We start from the raw sequence: 27,305 nt of genomic DNA on the forward strand, positions 1-27,305 counted from the left end.
GTTCCCCGGTGTGCTTTAATGATGCACATTCACCTAGAAGCCGGCAGTCTCTCCCGGTGACTTATGCTCTCATCCCATTATCTGAATGTCAAAAAGGGAAGGAAAACAGAAACGAGGGCTGGAAGTTCAAATAATGTTACAGATGGTCAACTTGATATTCTTTTTTACATATTTTATTTCAGTTAATTTAGTGTTAGAAAGAAAAAAAATCTCCAAAATTTTCATCTTTGTCCCCCCCACCCTCTGGTAGAGTTCTTCGTATGCTTTGGGTCTCATCGCTGTACCTTTACTTAGAAGCAATTTATTGTTTCCACTCTCTGCTAATGTGCTAGCTTTAGGCAAAACTACAATCTGTGCAATTTTTAAAAACACCATCAACCCTAATTTTGCACTTCAGGCAAAGAACAGAACGATCGTTCATCCTTCTTCCCTCCTCACCTCCTTTCTTTGCTTCTGTCTGTTGCTTGGTAAGCACTCACAGATCCCCACCGAGCCTGGCATCCCCTGTCCAAGGTGCAAGGAGAACAGCGTCGCCGCTGTTGGGAGCTGAATGTAACCTCAGGAGGCTGAGCAGAAGGACCATGAGTTCCAGGACAGCCCAAGCTATGAGGAAAAACCCTGTCAAGGGCCAGGGGTGGAGGGTGACATAGTTCAACTGGTAGAATGTTTGCCCCGAGTGCACAAAACTCTAGGTCTGGTCCTCCAGTACTATCGACTGGATGTGGTGTCGTTCTCCCATAATCCCAGCACCAAGGAAACGGAAGCAGCAGCATTAGAGGTTCAAGGTTATCCTGGCTACACAGTAAGTCCAAAGCTGGTCTGGGATAAAACCTTTTCAAAAAAAAAAAAAAAAAGGAAGGAGCGAAGAGGGAAGGAAATATATATATATACATATACAGATTACACATACAAGCATAGGCATCCAGCAATACTATGTAGAGGAGAAAGAGGAAGACATGAGGATGGGCAGGCTGGGAAGAAGGGAAGCGAATGATCCAGTCCGCTGAGTGTGAATCAAGTTTGGAAAACCAGGAAGCAATCGACCGTGTCTCTGGGCTCAGCGGGGAGATGCAGTAGCAGCAGTCACAAGTTGAGTGAGAAGAGAACATAAAATTAAAAGGGGAAATGTTTGGAAAACAGATCTCTTCCTTCCTTGCCCTGGTCGTTGTCAGTGAATTGGTTCAGGCTACCTGAGGAAATCATTCATTCACCAGTTCCTAGAATAACTGAATTCTGCAGGTTCTGGGACAGCCTTGAAATTATTCCTAGTCTGTAAAGGAATGGCTGTGTTATCTGACCCACCACACACCACATAAAACAGGAACTATATTTTTGCTGTGGCCGTGGAAGACATTTTGGTTTGCTTGTGACCCTGAGTTTGATATTGTGATAACCAGAAGATCTTTAGCAAATTTGATTACATTTGCATAACAACTTCTGAATTTTTCTAAGGATTACTAAGAATTATATTTTAACATACTTTAGACATTTGAGATGAATGCTCTGTGTGTGTGTTTAGATAGATGTTCATATATGTCTGCATGTATGTGTGAGGGTTCGACACATATATGTGTCTGTGTCAAATGTCTTCCTCTATTGCTCTCCACCTTATTTTTTGAGACAGGGTCACTCACTGGGACCTGATGCAAAACTAATTCATCAAGACTGGCCAGCCTGTGAGCTTTGGGAATCTCCCTCCGTTGCCCCGGTACTAAGACCATAAGTGTTTCCACCCCACACACCTGACTTTTTACATGGATGTTGGAGATCCCAACTTAGCCCTCAGGCCTGTGCAGACAGCACTTTACCAACAGAGCCCTCTCCATAGCCTCTAAGTGAAGACTCTAATGATAATAATAATAATAATAATAATAATAATAATAACAATAATAATAATAATAATATGGAAGCCAATCATGACAATGCACTCTTGTAATTCTGGCACTTGGAAGATGGAGGTAGGAGGACCAAGAGTTCAAAGTTATTCTGGGCTTTGACACAATACCTTGTCATATATATATATATATATATATATATATATATATATATATATATTGGGCATGATGGCACACAATTTAATTCTAGCACCTTAATCCAGGAGGCGGAGGCCGATAGATCTCTTTGAGTTCAAGGCCAACCTGATCTACATTGTGAGTTCCAGGATAGCCAGAGCTACAGAGTGAGATCCTGTCTCAAAAAGGGATGGGGAGCATTCCCTGGAACTGGAGTTACAAATGGTTGAGAGCCGCCATGTGGGTGCTGGGGATTGAACCTGGGTCCTCTACAAGAGCAACAAGTGTTCTAAACTACTGAGCCATCCCTCCAGCCTGTATTTTCATTCATAGCAGTTACTGCTCAGAATTACAAATACCAAATAATATATAGATTAAAACAATAGGTAATCTTTCTAGATTTATTTATTTTATGTATATGAGTGTTTTGTCTATATGTATTTATATGCACTACATTAGTGCTTGGTGCCCTGAGAGACCAGAAGAGGGCATTGGATCCCCTGGAAATGGAGTTACAGATGGTTGTGAGCCACCATGTGAGTGCTGGGAATCGAACCCAGGTCCTCTGTAAAAGCAATAAGTGCTTGTAACTACTGAGCCAGATGAAGATGACCTTTATGTTGGGCAGAAATAAAACAATGCCTTAGACTTACAATGCTTTGTGGTTCAGAGAGAACCTTCATGAACTGTGTTCTTCACTGCTTACATTTTTTAATGAAGAGCTGCACCTGGTCCCAAGGTATTTAAAAAACTAACCTGAGCCAGGCAGTGGTGGTGCACGCCTTTAATCCCAGCACTTGGGAGGCAGAGCCAGGCAGATCTCTGTGAGTTCAAGGCCAGCCTGGTCTCCAAAGCAAGTTCCAGGAAAGGAACAAAGCTACACAGAGAAACCCTGTCTCGGAAAACCAAAAAAAAAAAAAAAAAAAAAAAAGCTAACCTGAGCCAAACTGCTGAAACTTCACCTCCTGCTGGGTGCAGTATATTCCAGATGCTGGGTGCATTATACCCCTGATGCTGGGTGCAATATAGTCCTCTCTTTTAACTGGGAAGCCAGGAAATGTCCTGAAGCCATTCAACAAAATCATAGTTAATATTATGTGAGTGAACTGTGTTGATGGTCAGATAATAAGGCACAGATTGATGTCACTGGTAAAATTGAAAGGGGTCTTTTGTAACTGTTAAATTGGGGGTGTGCTAATCCTCCTGCATTTGAGAGCGCTGAATCCTAACCACTAGACCACCAGGGAAATTGATCCTCTTGCATTTGAAGTGGTGTGATTTACCCCTTATGCATGTAGATTCTCACAGAGAAGTTTAAATGGCCAATGAGAGTGAGTTTCAGTGAAAACCTAAAGCAATCAAACATCACCCAAACCTTTCCATCTTCTCTCTGGCATTTGAGATAGTAGTATCCCATCTCTTTGCAGACTGATTTGCTTTTCCCAATTTTTTTTCTTGATCTTAAAATAGCCATTTTAAAAATTAAGAACTGTCCATCATTTTGTCTTTAAAGGCAAGAAAAGAGAGATTGTAATAGATCCTGCAAATCATTGACCCGGACTTCCATTGGCATTGGACTTTATAGTGTTAGCAGTTAAATACCCAAACTCCTTCTTGTTCTTGAGCTCTCAAAATATCAGAGGTTTTTCTCTCAAATTCCTTTCTATATAAAATTGTGAACTCGAAAATGGAAATGACCCATCATTTCAGTGTTTCCATTCCCGATACAAAGAGGCCGTTGTAGGAAAGACATATGGACTTTATAAGGGATCTGTTCTAGGTGTCAGTATGTGTAAACTGAGCAGATCATATAGACGAGACACCTACAGAACCTGCATCTCCCATTTTGCTCTCTCCTGCTTCAAGCTTCTAAATCCTATTAACAGCTGTCAAAACCTGGTAAACTATTTAGGTGCGTTCACAATTTGTTTAATTGGATAGTTAGAAAATGGCATGCTAGAAAATCCCACCCCCCTTTCTTTTAGCCTGGCTGAACATCTGTAGCATTAGGGCCTCATTATCTCTGAATTGGCATAGCAAATCAGTGGCATCATTAAAATGCCACATTAAGATGATTAAGTGTCTTTGTTATCCAGTTGACTTCTGCATGTGCCGAAGATTTCATGATTATGACCCTCCATCCTTGTAAAACACTTGAACAACATCACCCTTTTCTGACTTCCCCATCTAACAGTCTCCGTGTTGTTCTGTCCCTTCTGGCCGCATCCCTGGCGAACCTCAGGTAATTACTCCACCTCTGTCCTTCTTGGAGTTGGGTTCTGAGATCTCCTGGTCCAGAGTGGAAATTCAGCACCTCCTTTTAATACTCGGATGTTCCTTCTAGCAAAACGCCACTCAAGGAACCCAAGTTGCTTGTTCTGTGTGTCTTTGACAGGGTCTGCTCTCCAGCCGAGCATTTTATGTGCCTGTAAAAACCAACCGAGGCACAGTTGGCTGGGATTGCTATTGCCCCTGCAGGATTTCCATGCTGGATCCTTTCCAGGACCCATTGTTTTTGCAGTGTCTCAGGTGAAACCAAAAAACGTCTACTCTGGACTACAAGCCTTTCATGCGATACCCATCACCCCAGGAAGTGAAATCATGTGCATCAGCCCCAGCGAGCCAAACCTTTGTTCTTTTCAGCCTACAAAATTCTCTCCAGGGGGTGTACGCGTTAGAGTGTGCCATCTTCCTAAGCTGCCTCCAGAACACAGACAGAGATGGGAACAATGGTCCCCCAGAGCAGCTCCTTCAGAAAGTTCAGTTTAATCTAATTTCCTATGGGTTAGATTCAATTTCGACATCTTTCCCTCCCTCTGGGGAGGTATAGCAATTACTTTTATCAGCAATTTGTGGTTTGCTGTGTTCTTTTCTCCACAAGTTCAATTATACAAAATTTACTTAGGAAGCCTTTAATATTTTTTATTATGAAATAGATCATACATACAAAAAGGCAGATTATAATTAAATTTACAGTTTAAAGAGTAATAATCAAATGAGCGTCTAGAGACCCACCTCCTGACTTACAAAATAAAATCTTCCTCGTGCCTAAGGAGCTTCTGGGTGCTGTTTAAAGAGCCAGTTCAAATTGTGTCTAAGAAACCTGATCTAATTATAATAAGGTCAGAATTTACAAAACCAAGTGGGAAATTGTTCACGCTCCAAACAGCCCATTCCCTTTACAAAAGACTTTAGACTTTGGCTGGAAAAGTAACTCAGTAGGTAAAATGCCTAGCTTGTACCAAGCCCTGGGTTCAATCCCCAGCACCCACAAGGTTGGCTCTCCAGCACCCACGCGTACAGGAAGTGTAGTAGTACTTGCCTCTAAACCTGGCTCAGATGATGGAGGCCCTTCTCCCAAATAAGCAGATCAAGGCGATACTACCAAAATGTCTAGGTTTTATTTTGTTCTTGGCGGGATATAGGAGGTGGAGGGGCACACGTGCTCCAGTGCTGGTGTGGAGGTCAGAGGACAACTTTCAGGAGTCAGCCCCCTCCCTCCCCTGAGGGTTCCAGGAATCGAACCCGGGTCGTCAGGCTTGGCAGCAAATGCCTTTACCCACTGAGCCACCTCTCCGGCTCCACAGTTTCTGTTGTAAAACCATGCAATCCCAGGTCTTATGAGGTCTCTTTGTTTTGCCATTGCTGTTCCTGTGTTTGCTTTGTTTTGGTTTTGATTCAGGGTGCCACTGTGTCAGCTCGGTTGACCTTGATTTTACCATCCCCCTGCCTCCACCTTTAGAGCACAGGCGTTGTTACTGACCTGTAGCACCATGGTTGGCTAGTTTGGTTGTTGTTATTATTTGGTTTTGGGGTGTTTTTGAGGGGAATTTGGGAACTGGAGAGATGGTCCGGTAGTTACGAGAATGGGCTGCTCTTCCGGAGGACCTGGGTTTGATTCCCAGCACTCACAGCTGTTTGTAACGCCAGCTCCAGGAGATCTGATGCCCCCTTCTGGCCTCTACAGGCACCAGGCACACAAGTAATGCACACACATGCAGACAAAAATGAAGTGAAATAATTTGTCTTTTATTTTGTTGTTCTTGTTTTTGAGACAGGGTCTCTCTATAGCCCTGGTTATTTTAGAACTCACTCTGTAGACCAGGCTGACCTCAAACTCACAGAGATCCGCCTGCCTCTGCCTCCTGAGTGCTGGGATTAAAGGCATGTTCCACTACACCCAGCTACAAAACAAAATAATATTTAAAAGGAGCCAGACAGTGGTGGCACATGCCTTTAATCCCAGCACTTGGGAGGCAGAGGCAAGCAGATCTCTGTGAGTTTGAGGCCAGCCTGGTCTACAAAGAAAGTTCCAGGACAGCCAGAGCTGAGACAGAGAAACCCTGTCTCGAAAAAACAAACAAACAAACAAACAAATGGAATGTGTTTTTCTATTTGGTTTTGTTGTTGCTACTGCTGTTTTTGATATGGAGTCTCATAATATTGCCCACAATATTCTCAGGCCCATGAGCTCTTGTGGTCATTCTACTTCAGCTTTCTGAGTAGCTGGGACAACAGGCATGTACAGTCGAAACCAGCACCTCAGCTCCTTTTTTTTTTTTTTAAATGTGTGTATGTGTGCAGAGATGTTCCAGTGATTCCCTGTGCCCACAGAAGCTAGAGGGAGTGTCAGATACCCTGTGTCTGGAGTTATAGGCGGTTGTGAGTTGACCAGTGTGGGTACTGGAAACAGAACTAAGGTCTTCAGCAAGAGCAATATGTACTTCGATCCATACCACCATTCTCTAGTTCAGCCTTCCTCTGCTTTTAGTAGATACTGGCTAAGTGATGTCATAGAGAATTCTGAGTTACACACACACACACACACACACACACACACACACACACACACACAGCCTGTGTGGCTTCTGTCCTCAACTAGCTTAATGGCTGTAGGGAATAAGAGTTTATAAGTAACCTAGAGGAGGAAAGAACAGGCTATTTTCCAGCTGAGGGAATTGAGAAAGACATAGGGAGAAAATGGCATATTAATTTGGCTTTAGAAAATGTGTAGGATTTGGACTTACGGCAATGTTGGGGAAAGACCGTCTAGTACATGGAAATAATATGAATAAACCAAGGACACTTAGATGTTTAGTTGGATAAAGATGTCTGAGTAGCAAAAGCCAACATCCTAAGGATAAGCTTGACCCTGATACAAAAAGTCCTTTTAATATTGCTTCTACATTTGGACTTTATCTTGTTGTCAGTGGAGAATATTCAAGGGTTTTGGCAGGGCCATGATGTGACCAGAGCTATAGTCTTAGGACGAACAATAGCACATAAGACGAGGTGGAAAGGCGAACAGCATGGAGGCTACAGACCACAGGAGAGGAGAGGGGCTTGGAGTGATGGACCTAGGAAATGGGGAGTGGAGATTCGGTAAGGACTAAACTGATGAGCCCTTGAATGTGGGGCCCGAACAAGAAAAAGAAAAGATGATTGTGAAGCTTATGGCTGGAGTACTGGGAAGAAATACTTTAACTTCAGAAGATTTGGAAAGAGGACTGAAGAGAACGAAAGAGTCCCATGTGGAGCTGTATAATCTGGAGATTAATCATGTAAGGCGTTGGTTGGAGCCTTTAAGAATGGATGAAATTGCAATAGAAAAGTATCCAGAGGGTTAGCAACAGTAATTAGGAGGTAAACATGGGGGAAAGGAACAATCAGAAGAGGTACAGTTTCATTGAAGACTTAGGAGCACAGAAGAACAGTTGCTGGTGTCCAGGAGTTCTGGGAAGCGACATACGAGAACACACTGTATTTATGAATGAGAATGCACTGTATTTATGAATGAACAGATTATTGCAGGGGACAGAGTTGATGTGGTTTGGAGGCAGAAGCCAGGTTACCGGAATTTTGAGGCAGTAAGTGTTAATCTGACTAGAAAGCGATTAGGAGAGAGAGTGCTTAGGTTGCTTGTGATGAGGGGCCTGCACAGACTGCAAAGAACATGGAAAAAGGAGTCTGCCCTGAAGAGTCTGAAGCCTGGAAGACGGGCTCAGTGTGCAGTTTCCACACCAGTGTCCAGAGTGGAAGACTGAAGAAGAGAGCCCACCTCTTAGGAATCAGTTTGGAGTCAGAGTACTGGTATGATAGTGGGCAGGCTTGCTAGGATTTCCTAGGGCTGTTAGTGGAATTCCTTCCTTCCTTTGGCTCCAACAAATCTTTCTCCCAAAGTATGGAGTGAGTCTCTTCATTAGGGGAGTCCAGTGTCTTTCCTGCTTTGGGTTTTAGTGGCCCATGTTTAGAGTCCAGTAGTCTCTCAGGAATCTTATTCATGCCTTTGGCTCTGTGTATTTGAGTTTGCACCTCTGATTGCCTTTCCATGATAAACCATAAAGTTGCCAAATACCAATAACCATGTAAAAGGCTCCCTAGGTCATTCATCTAAAAATAAATAGACAGCCATACCAGGAACTTTTCTGGTGTAGCAGTCAGTGCACTTCTCCAGTGCCCCACCCACGTGACTTTCAAGCTTTCTTTCCCTCCCCATCTTAAATACTGCCTTCCTTGCTCTACAGCTGAGGACTAAAAAGCCAGGCTCTGATATTGAGCCTGGCTGGGGTGGTACTGAGTTCCAGATCAGACCTCCACAGCCAAAATCATAATGAAAGAAGCAGCTGTCCTCAGCCCCCTATTTAGAGAAAGACCCCACACTCGGGTCTCACTACTTTCTAACGTCAATGAGCGTGCAGTGGCCCGAGTGCAGTCACGTTCATATTTTCTCTTTCTTTCTTCCTCTTTTTTATTTATTTTTTCCAGACAGGGTTTCTCGGTGTAGCCCTGGCTGTCCTGGAACTCGCTCTGTAGACCAGGCTGACCTCAAAACTCAGAGATCCGCCTGCCTCTGCCTCCTGGGTTCTGGGACTAAAGACGTGCGCCACCACTGCCCGGCATGTTCACATTTTCTAACCCAAATGAAAAGGATTCTTTTCTGCTGGCCCTTTCAATCTGCTGGTTTTGGTTCTCGGTAGAAGAACTTTTCCGTTGAGGTTCTTTTAAACGCCTACATGCAAACTGAAGTGCACTCAAGCTTTGGTGGGATGTCACCCACAGCTGGAACGGCAGAGGCAGAGAGGAGGGCACCAGCTTCAGGCCGCTCTTCTCTTAAAAAAGTGAAAAACAACAACAGCACTCAGGGAAACAGATTCCATGTGATGACAGGAAAGATCCATCCAGGGAGAGAGGGAGAGAGAGAGAGAGAGAGAGAGAGAAGCGAGGAGAGAGAGGAGGAGAGAGAGAAGAAAGTAAGTAACCTCTTCCCCGTAGGACACAGAACTCAGTTCCTAGCTAACCAAGATGCGTAGGGCGGCAACTGCGGCCTGTGTGGAGCCGGCTCTGCAGCCGTACGTCCGTCGCTGCAGTCAGGAGGTTGTGAACCATGACCTGTGGTGAGCAGTGGAAGAGTGGCCGCCGTGGCCCTGTCGGTGGTGGTTAGCTTTTGTCTTGCTCTGTTAAGCAAACACAGTTAATGCAGATGAAAGGCAGCCTCGGTAGAAGTGAAAATTGAAACTGGGGTGGAAGGCAGCCCGCACAGCTGCTCTTCTGCTTCCTCCTGTGGCGGCGGGATCAACACTTCTGATGTGTGTTGGAAGGGATGTAGTTTTTAAAAATATCATTTTTTTTCTCAGAGTGTTTTGGGTTTTTACATCCACCCCAGTGAAGGAAGGGTGTGGAATGGAGCTGTCAAACAGCCACCTAGAGTGTACGGGGTCAAATCCAACTAACTGAGAGTTTGAGTTTAGTTTTTTGTTCTTATTGTTTAGACTTTTATTTTATGTGTATGAATGTTTTGACTGGAAGTATGTTTGTGACTACCTGTACTCCTGTGGAAGTTCGAAGGGAGCGTCGGACCCTCTGGAACTGGAGTTACAGATGGTTGTGAGCCACCATGTGGGTGCTGGGGACCAAACCCGGGTCGTCTGTGAGAGCAGCCGGTGCCCTCAGCTGCTGAGCCAGCTCTCCCGCGCTGGCCTGGAACCAACTGGCTGTGTAAAATTGGGAAAATGGCTGAAAGCGTCTCTGCTTCCATACTTCCTGTCTGAAAAAAATGGAAGGTTGAAGTAACTGATCTCTGTGTTCCCTTCCGCTCTAAATCCTATGGATGTGTGTTTCTGTGTGGAGAAGCAAAGCTTCCAATGTCTAAAGACTCGGGATTTGAAAAAATAAACACTTACACCGCATAGTTTATACATGGAAATCTCTTACAAACACTGGTCTCATGAGGCAAATTTTTTAGGCTTTTTTTGTCTTGAGGTGGGGGCCAGGGTGGCCTGGAACTCATCGTGTAGACTAAACTGGCCTCGGACTCAGAGATCTGCCTGCCTCGGCATCTTAAGTGCTGGCACTACAGGTGTGTGTGACTACAACCAGTGTGGTTTCCATGTATCTTATGTTATTCTTCTTAAAAGAATTGTAGAGGGTGTAGGCAGTGCCTCAGTTTACCATACATGTGTGTTTGCCACACAGGAAGACCTGAGTTTGACCTCCAGCACCCAAATGAAATGGCAGGTATGATAGCAAGCCCTTGTAATCCCAGCACTGAGGAGGTAGAGACAAGATGGTCCCCGGTGCTCACTGGCTGGCTAGTCAGCCTAGCCCGACCACTGAACCTCAAGTCCTAGTGAGAGAGAGAGAGACAGACAGACAGACAGAGACAGAGACAGACAGAGAGAGACAGAGAGCGCCTCAAAAAACAAGGTGAACAGCTCTTGAGAAGTGACATCTAAGTTGACTTTGGCCTACACACACACACACACACACACACACACACACACACACACACACACACAATGTAGCATGACTGGAGAGGTCTCTGAGACAGAATGGTACCTAGATTCTGAGTTCCATCCTTCTGACTGTCCCCACCTGCAAAAAGAATGCCCAACAGTGCAGTAGCCCTTTAAAGAACGATGCTTAGTCATGTTAGCCATAACTTACTTGGGCCAGCGCCTCCTCTCATGAACTGGTCTAGGGCCCTGAGTTTAGTCCTACTTGGATTAGGGCTAGCCTTCTCTTCCCCTAACTGGGTTGAACCCAGCTCACCCAGATCCATGGAAGTGGCTCCTCAGGTTGAATTAAAGCGTTACTTCTTCTTTTGTCTTTCTCAACACTATTCATGAGCACCAACACTTCCTCTGCCTTCAGTGCTATCTCTATGGCTTCCGAGAGAGAGAGAGAGAGAGAGAGAGAGAGAGAGAGAGAGAGAGAGAGAGAGGGAGAGGGAGAGGGAGAGGGAGAGGGAGAGGGAGAGGGAGAGGGAGAGGGAGAGGGAGAGGAGAGGGAGAGGGAGAGGGAGAGGGAGAGGGAGAGGGAGGAGAGAGGAGAGAGAGACAGAGAAGAGAGAAGAGAGAAGAGAGAGAGAGAGAAGAGAGAAGAGAGAGAGAGAGAGGGAGAGAAGAGAGTTTTTCCCACAGTTCACAAGGAAGGAAAGAGGCAAAACATGGCTTCGACTCAGAAAAATGGTTTTACTATTCCACTCAACCTTAGCGGCCTGCCCGGAGGCCTTTGCAGCATTGAAATGGTATTTTCATCTTGAAACAAAAGAGCATGTCCCCGGCCTGTTTAACTGCAGCCACCAAAAAAGACCTGTGACTCTTCCTTCCCCGAGGACTAGGGTTGGGTTGCTCAAAATGTTGGATTCATGGTCTCTTTGGATAGTCACAGCTAAAACTTGTTATCTCTAATCTTCTGGATGGCCTAGGACACTGCCATCTCTCTCTCTCTCTCTCTCTCTCTCTCTCTCTCTCTCTCTCTCTCTCTCTCTCTCTCTTCCTCTCTCTCTCTCTCTGTATGTGTGTATGTGTGTGTGTGTGTTGCTCTAACTGTGGTTCTGAATTCAAACAATGGGTGATCGCCCTCTTGGCGCTCTCTTGCTTCGTATGTAGACGGTGTTCCCCGAGCCTCCTCTGCATCCAGCCGTCAGTTAAATGTGGGCCTCTTTGCTGAGCTGCTTCCCAGCCTCCAACACCGTCATCGTTCATGTCTCGCATTTATGTCCCCCGCAGAAGATTCAATGAAAGTGAAAGATGAGTACAGCGAAAGAGATGAGACCATTCTGAAGCCGGAGCCCATGGGAAATGCAGAAGAGAGTGACATTCCTTACAGCTATGCGAGAGAGTATAATGAATATGAAAACATTAAGCTGGAGAGACACGTGCCATACGACAGCGGCAGACCGACCAGTGGGAAGATGAACTGCGATGTGTGCGGATTATCCTGCATTAGCTTCAATGTCTTGATGGTTCACAAGCGAAGCCACACTGGTAAATAGCCTCCTCTGTCAGCTCTCAAGCCTGTCCTGGGCAGCCATGTGAGGGATGAAGAGGCGGAGTCTGGGTCTCTCTTTGGATTCCTCCATTGCTTTCTGCTATAACTTTGATGTTTCTTTCCCTCCCTCCATTGCCATTTTACCCCTGACTCTTGGTTCCGCTTCACTATGCATTTGGCAAACACGTTGCAAATACTACGAATAAAAAGGGACTAACGAAGGCCTGGTGTGGTGGCGTACGCCTCGAATCCCAGCACTCGAGAGGCAGAGGCAGGTGGATCTCTGAGTTCAAGGCCAGCCTGGTCTTTCAGGGCAGCTAGAGTTGCATTGTGAGACCAGAGAGAGACAGAGACAGAGAGAGAGAGACCAATGAAATCAGCTATCAAGGTTAGCCGAATAGTTTTTCTTTTCCAAGTATTTTTACATGGCACATTCATGAAAGTGGGGCCCCTTACTGTGTTGGGTTCAGATTTGGTGGATAAAAGGATATGGGTTTTATTGTCGGTTTTAAATACATCTAGTAAACAAGGAGTCCGTAGGAAGGCTCTGAACAAGTCACAAACTGAGTCCGTAGACTTCATCTGGTACAGGGACTCTAAAGTGAAAGACTGATGCCTTGCTTGACACCTTACATCTTGCATCTAAGCGTGCCTCAGAGGCTCAGTTCCATCACTCAGGAGACTGAAACAGGAGGACCATCATGAGTTCCATGCCATCCTTAGCTACAGAGGAAAATGCCCTGTCAAAAAGAAAAAAAAAGAGTAAAACCACCTAACAAAACAAAGACCTTAATCCCAGCATCAGCACTCAGGAGGCAGAGGCAGGAGGATCTCTGTGAGTTTGGGGCCAACCTGGTCTACACAGTGAGTTTCAGGCCAGGGCTACGTAGTGAGGCCCTGGTCTCAGAAATACAAGAAGGCTTGAATCTCTGAGTCCTTCTTCAAAGGCCACTGCATTCAGACGCCAAGAAATGGAAAAACCTCTAGACAGCTCCTGAGGCTGCTCGTGTCCCTTGGCACTGACTCAGAGTAAGATAACTAGAGTAGCTGTACTGAGTGGGAGTGTTCATCCTTCAAGGAAGAAGATTGCACGAGTCTCTGAGCCTGACAGTGTAGCTCCCAAGTGATCTCTCACTGAGGGCGAACCCGCCCCAGAGATGGGCTCTTGCCATAGGCATCTAATCTGTGCACACGCTTCTCCGCCTGCCTTGTGATCAGCGCTCTCCTTTCTCATCCTCTCCGAAGGTGAACGTCCGTTCCAGTGTAATCAGTGTGGGGCATCTTTTACTCAGAAAGGTAACCTCCTCCGCCACATTAAGCTGCACACAGGGGAAAAACCTTTTAAGTGCCACCTCTGCAACTACGCATGCCAAAGGAGAGATGCGCTCACGGGACACCTTAGGACACATTCTGGTAAGTGAGGGACACAAGCGTTCCACGTCTAGTGACTGTGGAAACGAGAAAGAGTTGAGTGTGGCGGCTTCGATCTGTTGCTCGCCCTCGGAAGGGTGGCATCAGCAGAGACCTCTGGCGCCAACTGCACTCCCATTAAGGCACTAATCGCTCTCCGTCTGCCTCAGTGGAACCGTCTCCAGCATCCTTGCGTCTGGAGAACTGCAGACAAATGAGGATGCCTTTGCAATTTCTGTGAGAAAAATTGTGGCCATCAGTATTATTTTCCTAATGTGCACACACCCATTTTCCAATTTTCCACTCAGAAAACTACAGGAGCAAACTTGTAAATGATTCCAAAGTGTAGAGCAGGGAGCTGAAGAGGTGGCTCAGAGGTTGAGAGCATGTATTGTTCTTCCAGAGGGTCAGCGTTTCATTCTGGACACCCACATCTCTTGCCTCACAGTCAACTTCAAGTCCATTTCCAGGAGGTCTGATGCCTCTGGTCACCACAAGCTCTTGTACTCACATGTACATACTCACACAACAGATATCACATAACTTAAAATCACAATAAAGTGTAAGTCAGGCATAAATTATTATTTGAGTTTCTTTTTGGTTGTACTGGGATACATTTTTTATTCTTCGTTTGTTTGTTTGCTTGGTTTCTGTTGTTACTGTTTTGTTTTGTTTTTTGAGATAGGGGCCCTGCTTTGTAGTCCTGGTTGAACTGGAATTCACTATGTATACCAGGCTAGCCTCAAAGTTGTAGCCATCTTCCTGCCTTGACCTTGTGTGTGCTATAATTGCAGGCGTGCACCGCCTTACCAGCTGCTGGCTAAATTTCCTAACCCCAACTTTCCCCTTCCTCACCCCACTTATTTTTAAGCTCTAAGAGCAGCAACAAGAATTCCTAAAAAGCCACATGTTGCCTTGATCTTTTCAATCCTTATTTTGAGCAAGCAGGATGGCACTTTTTTTTTTTTTTTTAACATTTAGAATTTCCCTCTTAGAAAAATAAGGCGAGTCTTATTTTCAAAATTGGGACCTCATGTTCTTGATGTTATCTGGCAAATTTTTTATTTTAAAGAGAGAGAGAGAGGTTTGTTTTTATGTCAGTCCTCATTACTGCTTTGACTAAACCCCAATCTCAAAACTACTCACAATTGAGAGCAAGATTAAACAAGCCGACCTCAGCAAAACCCACGACAGGTCATATGTGGCAGAGAGGGTTTCTCTCTCTCTCCCCTTTCTTTCTTTCTTTCTTTCTTTCTTTCTTTCTTTCTTTCTTTCTTTCTTTCTTTCTTTCTTTCTTCCTTCCTTCCTTCCTTCCTTCCTTCCTTTCTTTCTTTCTTTCTTTCTTTCTCTTTCTTTGCTTCTTTCTTCCTCTCTCTCTCTATCTCTCTCTGTCTCTTTCTTTCTTTTTAGCTTATTTGTCAATGTAACAAATTAGGGATGGGTTTGATGGAAGGAAAGGGGAAGAAGATCTCCCTCTTGTTACCCTTTTTCAAGCATAGTACCAATAAGTATTTCGAGACAGATTCCAGAGCACCTGAGTTTTACAGAAATATAACCTTTTTAGCCATTGCAAACCTGTGCTTTATTTTGGTATGAGATTTCATAAGGATCTTTTGAGGATGTTTTTACTCCCAAAGCAAGAGGAATTGGAAAATAAAACATTTCATGATGGAGCCAGATGACTCACACAAGGCTCCAGGTTTGACCCCCAGCATAAGAAAAAAAGGGGGGACACATTTCAGTCTCTAAAACGATGACAACTTTTTAGGTTGAGTTTTATCAACAGATATGGGCAAACGTATGAGGAAACTTTTGATTTGTTTTAGAAAATTAGTTGAAGTCATTTTTGCAATTCATTCTTTTTGTTTGTTTGTTGTTTGTTTTTTCCAAACAGGGTCTCACTATGTAGTCCTGGCTGTCCTGGAACTCACTATATAGACCAGGCTGGCCTTGAACTCACAGAAATCTGCCTGCCTCTGCCTCCAAAGTGCTGGGATTAAATGCATGTGCAATTTCGCCTAGCTACTGCATTTCATTCTTATTTCTATTATTAAAAATGTTCTTTGTTGGGGTTGGAGAGATGGCTCAGAGGTTAAGAGCACTGGCTGCTCTTCCAGAGGACCCAGGTCCAATTCCCAGCACCCACATGGTGGCTCACAACCATCTGTAATGAGATCTGGTGCCCTCTTCTGGCAAGCAGACATACAGGCAGAACACTGTATACATAATAAATACATAAATCTTTTTTAAAAAATGTTCTTTGTTAATCAGCCCTGTCTTTGGCCACACTTGTGTAAATCCACTTGACAAGAATGGCACACACACTCAGAATGGCACACACACTCAGAATGGCACACACACTCAGAACGGCACACACACACTCAGAACGGCACACACACACTCAGAACGGCACACACACACACTCAGAATGGCGCACACACACTCAGAACTCAGAACAGCACACACACACTCAGAACAGCACACACACACTCAGAATGGCACACACACTCAGAATGGCACACACACTCAGAACAGCACACACACACTCAGAATGGCACACACACTCAGAATGGCGCACACACACTCAGAATGGCGCACACACACTCAGAATGGCGCACACACTCACTCAGAATGGCACACACACTCAGAATGGCACACACACTCAGAATGGCACACATACTCAGAATGGCGCACACACACTCAGAATGGCGCACACACACTCAGAATGGCGCACACACACTCAGAATGGCGCACACACACTCAGAATGGCGCACACACACTCAGAATGGCACACACACTCAGAATGGCGCACACACACTCAGAACAGCACACACACACTCAGAATGGCACACACACTCAGAACAGCACACACACACTCAGAATGGCGCACACACACTCAGAATGGCACACACACTCAGAATGGCACACACACACTCAGAATGGCACACACACACACTCAGAATGGCACACACACACTCAGAATGGCACACACACACTCAGAATGGCACACACACACACTCAGAATGGCACACACACACACTCAGAATGGCACACACACACTCAGAATGGCACACACACACACTCAGAATGGCACACACACTCAGAATGGCGCACACACACTCCAAACTTGTGGTTGTTGGATGAGTCACTAGCCCAATCCTAATGCCCACAGGCTACCTGGTTTCTTACTTGCAGTTAGATGGACATCAAAGAACACCTTCCCATTCATTCATGTGGATGGGTGCCTCCCCTGCATACACGTACCCAAGGAGGTCAGAGGAGGGCATCAAATGCCCTGGAGCTGGAGTTAGTGTGGATGGTGGGTGCTGGGAATCAAAACCGGATCCTCTGCAAAAGCAAAAAGTACTCTAACCATTGGGCAGCCTCTCCAGCCCCAGTAGTTAAGTGATCTAAACTGTTGAACCATTGTTCAACAACAAAAAAATAATAATTTGTTTTGAATTAGGGTCTCGCTCTGTACACCAGGCTGGCCTCAAACCCACAAAGAGTCTCCTGTCTGTGCTGGCCCCATTTCACTCTGCCCACACTACCCTCCTTGAAGAATAAAGGACCCTGCTCACCTGTCTGTCTCTCCCTCAACCTTTATTTTTAACTCTAGGTCCCCTGGGACTGGAGTTGCAGCCAGTGTGAACCACTCCATGTGGGTGCTGGGACCCACAGCTCAGTCCTCTGCAAGAGCAGGCAGTACTCTTAACTGCTGAGCCACCTCTCCAGGCCTGGGACCTGCTTTTTGTTAATTGAAAGGAAACAAGATTTAACCCGGAGCCAACCCCTAAGTAAAACAGCAGTCGCCCACTGCAGACCCTTCCATTTTTGACAGGTGGCCATCCATCCTTTTCGATACACTGGTGTGATAGACTTGGAGGGCTGGCTGGGCCAGCAGCCTCATTCCTAGAGACCAGTCTGCTGAGAGCCGGCCGGCCGGGGTCTCGGTGTGTGGGGTCCCTGAGCGCTCTGTGTCTTCCTTCTAGTGGAGAAGCCGTACAAGTGTGAGTTCTGCGGCAGAAGCTACAAGCAGAGGAGTTCCCTGGAGGAACACAAGGAACGATGCCGCACGTTTCTTCAGAATTCTGACCTGGGGGACGCCGGTAAGCTCCATGGGGCTCGTTCCCCCGACTCGTCAGTTTGCCCACCTAGGTGGTAGAGACTATAGACAGAATGGATAAGCAAGGAGAGAGAGTGGAGAAAAACAGAGCAGAGAGTGTAGGCTAAGGACGACCCGGGGAGGGCATCAACCAGGTAATGTTCTGATGGGCTGAGTGTTGGAGCGAGCCCCACGCCCCACAGATCACTGAGGAATCACTGCATGAAAAGGTCCTGATGCTTCGACTTCTGTGTAAGTAGAGTCCTGTGCCTGTGTGCCTGGGACAGAATGAGCAATGGGACGTGAAGTCAGAGGGGAAGGGGGATCGGGGGAACTAGACCTTATCAGGCCTTGTAGGCCATCGTAGAGACCTTTGAGTGAAACTGAAAATCTTTGCGTACAGACAGGTGACATCATTGAACTGCTCGTTTGGAAGTCATTACCCTACTTGGTTCCTGAGAATAGATTGCTTTGAGGACAAGGCTAGAAAGGTCTTGGGGAATCCAGTTAGCAATCCGTGGCAAGCATTCAAGCCAAAGGAAACTGTGTCTTGGCCGTGATGGGAGTTAGAGCCCGCGGGGTTTCCTAACCGTGATGGAATGGCAATGTTGGGGGGCGGGGTGGAGGGTGGTGGTGCAGGCTGGGGAGTGGTTAGGGAAGAATCAGTTACAACATGCAAGGATGTCCTTTGCATGGGGCCCACTGCTGATGTCCTTGTCTGCACATGTGACTTACTGTGATGCTTGTGCTTGGCTTTGAGGGGTTTCCTGTTTTCCCCAGGGATTTGAATTATCTACCTCCTAGCCACAGACTGAGACCCTATGTGTATCCTCCTCCGTGTCCAGCGTGGTTTTATTTCCTTCTCATCCTTAGTTGAGTTAGCCTGACGCTTTTCTCGTACGGCATCTCTGGCATTCATCCTTCATCCCGTGTGACCCTCAACCTGATCCTTCAGCTTCGGGTGGGGACTTGGTTGATCGGTTACGAGAACCAAGTGCTCATTTCGAATGGGAAGCAGTCCTCGTGATTGACAGCAGTAACTAACTGCACTGTTTTGAGTGGCCTAAAGCAGAATGACTACAGGGTGGGACAGAGCAATGTGAGTGTCGTGAAAAGCAGAGTGGAAACCCTGAGTGTTCACCCCGTGGAGTGGAAGGAAACTTGGGCTTTAGATTAAGCCTGCTTCCTGGTTTAGGAGCTGGCCAACTGAAGCCGTGGGTCTTGGCTTGCTTCTGCCTTTCGTCCTGATGTCGCCTTGAGTTTTATCAAGGAATCCCATTCCTCCTTGTTTCTGAAGAGGGCCGCTTGCTACCTCAAGAAAAACAACAGAAGCTTGGTGTTTGCCCTCTTAAGTGGCATGCTTAGTAGTGAGTTAGTGTTTGCCCATAAAAGAGACATGTAATCCTACCTTCTCGATTTAGAGATGGGAAAACCAAGACTTGTCAAAATTCAGTGATTAACTTAAAAATCACTAGCGCTTTAGTTTGCTTGTTTGGTTTGGTTTGTGTGTACATGCAGGCACACGCATGTGCACACATGCCTATGTCTGGCAGTATTTTTTATTTTTATTTTTATTTATTTATTTATTTATTTTTTTTATTTTTTGGTTTTTCAAGACAGGGTTTCTCTGTGTAGCTTTGCGCCTTTTTCCTGGAACTCACTTGGTAGTCCAGGCTGGCCTCGAACTCACAGAGATCCGCCTGCCTCTGTCTCCCAAGTGCTGGGATTAAAGACATGCGCCACCACCGCCCGGCTCAGTATTTTTTATTTTTAAAGTACAACTTAAGATCAATATTCTATAACAGCAAGGTGTGGTGGCACATCCTTTAATCTCGGCATTGGGAGGCAGAGGCAGGTGGACCACTGATATCAAGGGCAGCCTGGTCTACAGAGAGAGTTCCAGGACAGCCAGGACTATGTAGAGAGACTCTTTCTCCAAAAAAAAGAAAAAAAATGAAGAATAAATTAACAAATAAATAAAGCTGTACAAGCCAGGCGATGGTGGCGCATGCCTTTAATCCCAGCACTTGGGAGGCAGAGGCAGGCGGATCTCTGTGAGTTCGAGGCCAGCCTGGTCTACAGAGCAAGAACCAGGACAGGCTCCAAAGCTACAGAGAAACACTGTCTTGAAAAAAAAAAAACCAATCAATCAATCAATAAAGCTAGCTGTACAGTCATTATTATCTAATTTTAGGACATTTCCCCACTCCCAGGAGAGACCTTGCCTACTCGCAATCCTTCTCCCTCTCCCATGCCTGGCAACAAGTCCCCTGCTTTGGTCTCCGTAGACTTCCCTGAACCAGGTATCTCACAGAAGTGCAGTCACACCACGGGAGCCTTCTAAGTCTTACTTCTTCTAAAAGTGGAATGTTTTTAGTTTCACCTATGTTGAAACATGTATTAGTGCTTCGTTCTTTTTTTGTAGCTGAATAATAGTCCATTGTATGGAATTATCACATTGTGCTTTTCTATTCATCAGCTAATAGGGGATTTATTTTCCACTTTGGGAAAAAACAAACTATAGTTTTAGTACTCATATATCATCTGGACAGCAAAAGAAATAAAACAACATATACTGAATAGACACATACATATACGTGTGTGTGTGTGTGTGTGTGTGTGTGTGTGTGTGTGTGTGTGTGTGTGTGACTTGATTCTCCTTGAAATGAGAGAGGGAATCGGTAAGTTCTATCCCATATACAATATTGAAAAGATTATTTTTGAAGTAACTTTTACTTCACATCCCAATGCCATTTTAGGAATTTGAAGTTTAAAAAGTTACCAAAAGAAGTATTTGGGGGTTGGGGATTTAGCTCAGTGGTAGAGGGCTTGCCTAGCAAGCACAAGGCCCTGGGTTCGGTCCTCAGCTCTGTTAAAAAGAAAAAAAAAAAGAAGTATTTGGGCTGTTCAGAGTGCTGGAGCAGGAGGCACCGAGCAGCCGACCAAGCTGATGTGCATCCATAGGGCATCATTCCTCCTGTGGTCTCTGTTTCTATTTCTAGTTCCTTCCTGGAACTAGGAGTCCAGTATGGACACAGTGTTCTATTCCAAGCCTGACCAATGCAGTAACTTGAACTTCTAATTTCTGCCTCCACTTCTCTCTGTCCTGGGATTACAAGCATGTGCCACCATGCCCAGTTTGCTGTGGTAACTGGGACTAGAACTCAGGACTCTTTGGGTAGACTAGGCACTCAAGCAGCTATACTTATGCCCAGCCCCAGGGTGGTACATCCTAAATCTTTATTCCTCCTGTCACTGCTAAAATGCTATTTCAGGGCTCCCGTGCATGGAGCACTCTTGCAGCAGACACATGTTTAAACCAAAGTGCGGGTGAGTATGGCAACAGGAGGCTGAGGTGGAGGGTTCTGAGGTGGAGGGTAGGATAGCAAGGCCTGTCTCAAAAGAGAGAAAGGGAAGTTCAGTTGCGGCGCAGTGTGAGAGCCAAGCAGGGACAGAGCTGTCTCTCCTGGAAAGCAGGCCTCCCTGGAAGGCCACCGATGAAAAGGCCCCAGAGTAAAGACCAGCCTCCGAAAGAATGCCAATGCGAAGCGGCAGGACTTCTGTCTCGCTGGTCCTTTTATCCAGACACTGCTGGTTCAGTTCTGTGTGTGCCATGACCTGTTTGCAAAGATGAGGAGAAGCTAAACCCCTCCCCCTGAAGTACGCACAGTGCATTGAGTCTCATCATGGGGACACACGAGTTATCGCAAGTTCAGCCCAAGTCTCCACAGCAGATGCCATGAGTGACATTATCTCAATATTCCTGCTGCCTAGTGGAGTACGGATGGCCAGAAGGAACAACGGATGACCGTGGACTTCATCTCCTTGATCTCTATGATGTTAACACAGCCCCATTTCACACAAATTCTACTTGTAGCCAGATTTTTTTGTGAATAATCACAAGTTCTAGTAATAATAAGACTTTTTTTTTTGTTTTGTTTTGTTTTGTTTTTCGAGACAGGGTTTCTCTGTGTAGCTTTGCACCTTTCCTGGAGCTCACTTCGTAGCCCAGGCTGGCCTTGAACTCACAGAGATCCGCCTGGCTCTGCCTCCCGAGTGCTGGGATTAAAGGCGTGCGCCGCCGCCGCCGCCGCCGCCGCCGCCGCCGCCGCCGCCGCCGCCGCCACCCGGCAAGTAATAATAAGACTTTTTGTTTGCATTGCTGAAGCTAAAACCCAGGACCTTGCACATTCTAGACAAGCACTCTACCGCTGATAATAGCATTTATAAAGTAAGTGACTAAAACCGCATATGATGGCACACATTTTTAATCCCAGAGGCAGGAGGATCTCTGTGAGTTCAAAGCCAGCTGGATCTACGATATAGACTCTACATAGACAGTTCCAGGGCTACATAGAGAGACTCTGTCCAAAAGAAAAAACCCTAAGCGAATAATTGATTGTGTTTATCTGTGAGTCTAGGAGTTAAATCTTTTGTCTTTTTTTCCTCATTGCTTCACAATGCAAGCACAAGGGTTTCAGGATGAAATTGTATTTTTTTTTAACCAGTGTAACACATTTTTTCTTCTGAAAGTTAAAAACCAAACAAACAAAAAACCCACCCCGTCTGTATTCCTAACAGTCTCTCATCTTATTCGCTCCACGGGGCACCAGTTTCACATAACTGTTTTGTTTGAACCTGCCTTGTCTTTGATAGCGATCTCTTGTTAGACAATCTTGTTGCACAATGACTCCACTCTGTTCCTGCCTTCATTAGCTGCTGACCACACCATAGAGGAGACCGGATGCCATGGCTGCTCGAAGCCCCATTTAACACTTCAAGCCCTAATGAAGGATTTTGCAAAAACAAAAGCAAAACACGATCACGTAGTCAAAGCTACAATTACTCTGAGATAAAAACCTGCATCGTGGAAGCAGTTCGTAGTTAAGGCGTGTGCAGGGATTAAAAGCAATAGATTATTCTTGTGATTGTGGTTTTCAATGATGCTTTATTATTTTTCCAATACTAGAGAACAGCTGTTGCTAATGAAAATTGACACTCACCTACTATAAGGTAGACAAATGATGTCAGGGGAAAGTGATCCAGAATTGCAGCCCTGCCCCTGTGCCCGCTCAGGTGCCAAATGTGTCAATGTCCACCATCCCGGATCCCCCCCCCCCTGCCCTGGCAATATTAAACTGCCAAACACCACCTAGGAACGGATTTCCTATTGCATCATCTAACCCATTATCATCTTCCCCTGCCATCTTGCCCAACTTGTTTTCCTCCACTTACTTTTCTGAGACTCCATTAGCAAGATAACAAGTCTAGACTGTGTGAATAGACAGTTGAGCCCTCAATGCGGAGGGAGGACCAAAAGTCAGAAGGTCCTCCTCCTCCTCCTCCGTCTTTTCAGCGAACTCTCTGAACAGAGCTCAGCTAATCCTGACAGCTGACTTGCTGCCCATCCAGTGAGTTTGTACATTAGCTGGCTGACAGTTCAGAGGCAAAAAGACACGAAGTCTAGGCAAGAAAATAAGAGTGTACCCTGTTTTGCTGCTGATTAGCCTTTGTCCGCCCTCTCCAGCTGGAGAGCAGTTAAGTCTGTGAAGGAGAACTCAGTTCCCGGGGTGTGTCCCTGTGGTTGGGAGAGTCGGGGTCCGAGAGTCAGTGTTCTGAATCACAGATCTGGGAAGGGAGCAGTGGACAAGGGGCCTCTTGAGCTCTTGCGGGAGGCATTTCCCTCTTAGCAGAGCCGTGGGAATAGGAGAGCCTTCCCTTGGGCCTCAGACTATCTTTCCACCCATGAACACTCCAGCGTGTTACTTTCTTAAATGTCAGCCATTTGGTCGCTGATTGACATGGTGAGAGTTATCTGGAAATGACGAGACCAGCCTGGTGGGTAACCAGGAATGAAAAAGGTGATGTTATCTCAGAAGGCTGCCATTTGGTGACATGCCCTAATTACAGTTATTTAGGTCAATGTGTCCATGCCTCAGCATCCTCCCAAACACGGAGGATGTCGATTGCGTGTGCCCACGAAACTGTCGCTGTGATGGCAAGTTTGGTAAAACATGAGCAGGCACTCCTAAGAGATAAGTGAGGAACAGAGGTGGCATGCTTAGGGCAGGTCCTAGCTCATGATTTGGCCATGGGGGAGGGACTAAAAGGGACAAAACACAGTGGTAAAGTGGGGCCAGAAGTAAAAATTCCCCAAGTGTTCTTTTTATCCTCATTTCAACCTAAATCATTTCAACAACAGATACAGGAGTGGTGGCCCTAACCTTCTCAGACACCCCTAGAGGACACACATGGCTACCTTTACCCTACTTCTAAGAAAAAGGAAGAACAAAAACCAAACAAACAAACAAACAACAGCCATCCCTTGTGTTGGAAACTGACTTCCAATCCCAGGCTGTCTTTCATCTCTCTGCTCAAGAGGCTTTGGGCAGTGCCGCATCTGGCGGTGGTTTGTGTGCTAGGAAATAATGTGTGTGATCATTTCCTGTTTGGCCATTTTACTCCGTCTCTGGACTGAGCAGAATTCGACCCACTTCACTCAGTAGCAGGGGACTGTCACCAAGTGCCCGAGTCCAAGGACGTTACCGAGTCTGAAAGCTGCCTAGGCCCCTGGTCCTAAACATAGTGTTTTCATTTACATACACCGCTGTCGACAGCTGGACCAGAGGTGAGGATGTGTTTCTTTAGAGACGGGAATTATTTTTGACCAGTCAAGCAATGTTGGCGCTGTCACGGTACTTGTTTTTTCACTTCTGGAGACAGATTTCCTTTATGACTGATTTTAAAAACCACACAAAGCTTTACATTGTTTAACACCTGAAACAGAGTTCTTTTGATGATGGTAATAAGGTGGAAAACAATTAATACTTGGAATGATCATTTTCTAATCTGGCATTGACTCTGGCCCAGCCTGACTGTCTTGCCCTGGAGATCTTTCGGGGCCATTTCATTTCTTGCAAAGGTAGCCAGCGTCTTTTTCTCTGGACGTGTGTCTGACAGACCATGGAATGTGCGGTGGCCCTGTATGTTGGAATCTCTTCACATGACAAATACCTCAGACTCTTCCACTACAGGACAAGTGCAGACAGTTCCCAAACCTGTGTGGGCACCGGACCGGGGAATATATCATTCTGTAGCTTTCATTTACTTTAAACTAATTTCATTTTCTTCTTCTTAGAGGCATTTGAAATGTATGGATTTTCAGTTTAGACTCTCTGAAGTTCTCAGACAAAACAGAGACATGTTCATAGTATCACAATATATTTGCTAGGGCAGGGGTGTACACACCTCAGGCCAAGTGCGGGTAGTAATCTGTTTGTTTGTTTTGTTTTCTGAGACAGGGTTTCTTTGTGTAGTCTTGGTTGTCCTGGAACTCACTCTGTAGACCAGGCTAGCCTTGAACTCACAGAGATCTGCCTGTCTCTGCTTCCTGAGTGCTAGGACTAAAGGCTTGCTCTGCCACCACCGCCGCCACCACCACCCGGCAGTAATCTGTTTGTATATAGGATTTTTATTATTTATTTATTTATTGTGTTTGTGTGTGTATGTGTGGTATATGAATGTGTCCACATTTGTGTGTGTGTGCAAGTGTGCCTGAAGGCCAGAAGTCGACTTTGAATGTCTTCCTCAATCACTGTCCACCTCATTTCTTAAGACAGAGTCTCTCATTGAACCTGGGGCTTGCTGATTCAGCTAGATTGCCTGGCCAGCAAGCCTCTTGGATCCTGCTGTCCCTGCTTCCCCAGGGCTGGGATTACAGGCTTGGGCTTTTTAGGTGGGTCCTAGGGATCCCAATTTGGGTTCTCATGTTTATATAACAAGCATGTCACTGGCTGAGACATCTCTCTGGTCCAATTTTTACATTTTAAAAGAGATGTAGAGCCGGGCGTTGGTGGCGCACGCCTTTAATCCCAGCACTCGGGAGGCAGAGCCAGGCGGATCTCTGTGAGTTCGAGGCCAGCCTGGGCTACCAAGTGAGCTCCAGGAAAGGCGCAAAGCTACACAGAGAAACCCTGTCTCGAAAAACCAAAAAAAAAAAAAAAAAAAAAAAGAGATGTAGAACAGAAGACACTAATACAGAAAGGGACTGTGATCCCACGAATTTAAAAATAGTTACTACCAACATGAGCGTAGGAGTGCGAATGTGTACTCCCAGTGCTTGAGAGGTTGAAGCAAGAGATCCATGCATTTGAGACCAACCTTGGGGCTATGGAACAGAAAGACCCTGCCAAAAATAATAATGCTTACAAATAATCATACACAGTATTTACTCTTTGGTCTTTTACCGAAATAATTTACTGATCCTTGACTCCAGCATTATGAAGTTTTAGGCCTTGTATTTATAGCAGTTAGTGGGTTTTCACTCTTTAGGCATGATGTCTCACTGGGTGCTGCTGGCTATACCAAAGTAAATTATATGTGTTCTGCTTTACCATTTAAGTGTATTAGCAGTGTTTTTATATTCATCTAGTGCACTGAAATTATGTATGCTCCCCCTTCCCAGAGATTCGAATGGTAGCCTAGGATGGCCTGCAACTCACTGTGTAGCCCAGGCTAGTCTCAAACTCATGGCAGTCTTCTTGCCTCAGTCTCCCCAGTACTGAGATTACAGACATGAACTACCTGTCCTGTTGTAGCTGACTTCTAACATCATCTAGCGAGCTTTGAAAGCACTGCTGCCCTGGCCCCTCTGCAGAGTGAAGGGAACCTGCCTAAAGATATTTCTTATGTGTGTACTAGGCAATTAGGCAATACTAATTTGCAGCCAGGTCTGAGCACTCCAGCCTATGACACTCAGATGTCTTTCTGTGGGTTGCTAACCAATCCCCATTCTCAGGCAGTTCCTAGTCTCACTTTTTCATTAGAAACATGATAGAAATGCAGTGTACAAATTGTTCTGTAACTTCAAAACAACAGTGTGGCTCAGGGACACTCTAATGGAAATGATTTTGAGATGTGGAGGACATATGAAGCCACACACAGAACCCAGAGAAACGGAATTTGAAAGCTAGGAACTGAGAGAAATGTAGTGAAGAAAAAAATGACTCAGTATTTCAATACCCAAATCACTGAGTAGATTTCTTGCTATCTGGGTGAGTGTATCTATTTTCAAAAGTGCCATTAACATAAACAGAGCAGTAAATCTGGGGCACTGTGCCTTTTTTTTTTTTCAAAGTTGTTAAGAAGAATTATATCAGGGTGCAGGTGTCACATGCAGTTACTCAGAATCAGAAAGAGGGCTGCTGGGGGCCGAAGGCCTCCATCTATCTATCTTTCTGCAACCAACCACGTCCAAGCTGTTTCTTCAACACTTCCTCTTGCTAATGAAGGCACTGGCTGGGGATGGGTCGGGCTTTCCCATCTCAGCACAAGATTGCAAGATCTGAATGTGCCCCAGAATCGGTCTCACTGACCACAGCAGGTACCCAGGGCAGGAAACCCAGCAGGAACAACAGGTAGAAACAGCCCTGTGCGTCAACCCCCAGATGCTTCTCCCAGCTGATTTCCCTTTCCCAGTCACCCCATTTACCAATGTGTTCTTCTCC

At 45.6% G+C, this 27,305-nt stretch overlaps 1 protein-coding gene across 6 annotated transcripts in view; it reads left to right on the forward strand.

Annotated features, from left to right (window-relative positions):
- Ikzf3 (IKAROS family zinc finger 3) overlaps positions 1 to 27,305 on the forward strand; it is a 99,746-nt gene that overhangs the window by 53,713 nt on the left and 18,728 nt on the right. For 2 of the 6 annotated variants that reach the window (XM_028889593.2, XM_037200706.1), the window contains exons 4-6: positions 12,023 to 12,280; positions 13,530 to 13,697; positions 17,687 to 17,803. In XM_028889593.2, the coding sequence (XP_028745426.1) occupies positions 12,023 to 12,280; positions 13,530 to 13,697; positions 17,687 to 17,803 (543 nt within the window). Of the gene's footprint in view, positions 1 to 12,022; positions 12,281 to 13,529; positions 13,698 to 17,686; positions 17,804 to 26,962; positions 27,216 to 27,305 lie in introns of those variants that run through there. The other 4 variants (XM_037200707.1, XM_037200708.1, XM_037200709.1 and 1 more) reach the window with 2 other exon arrangements.

The sequence above is a fragment of the Peromyscus leucopus genome, chromosome 8b, assembly GCF_004664715.2.
Source record: "Peromyscus leucopus breed LL Stock chromosome 8b, UCI_PerLeu_2.1, whole genome shotgun sequence".
In the NCBI taxonomy this organism is placed as follows: domain Eukaryota; kingdom Metazoa; phylum Chordata; class Mammalia; order Rodentia; family Cricetidae; genus Peromyscus; species Peromyscus leucopus.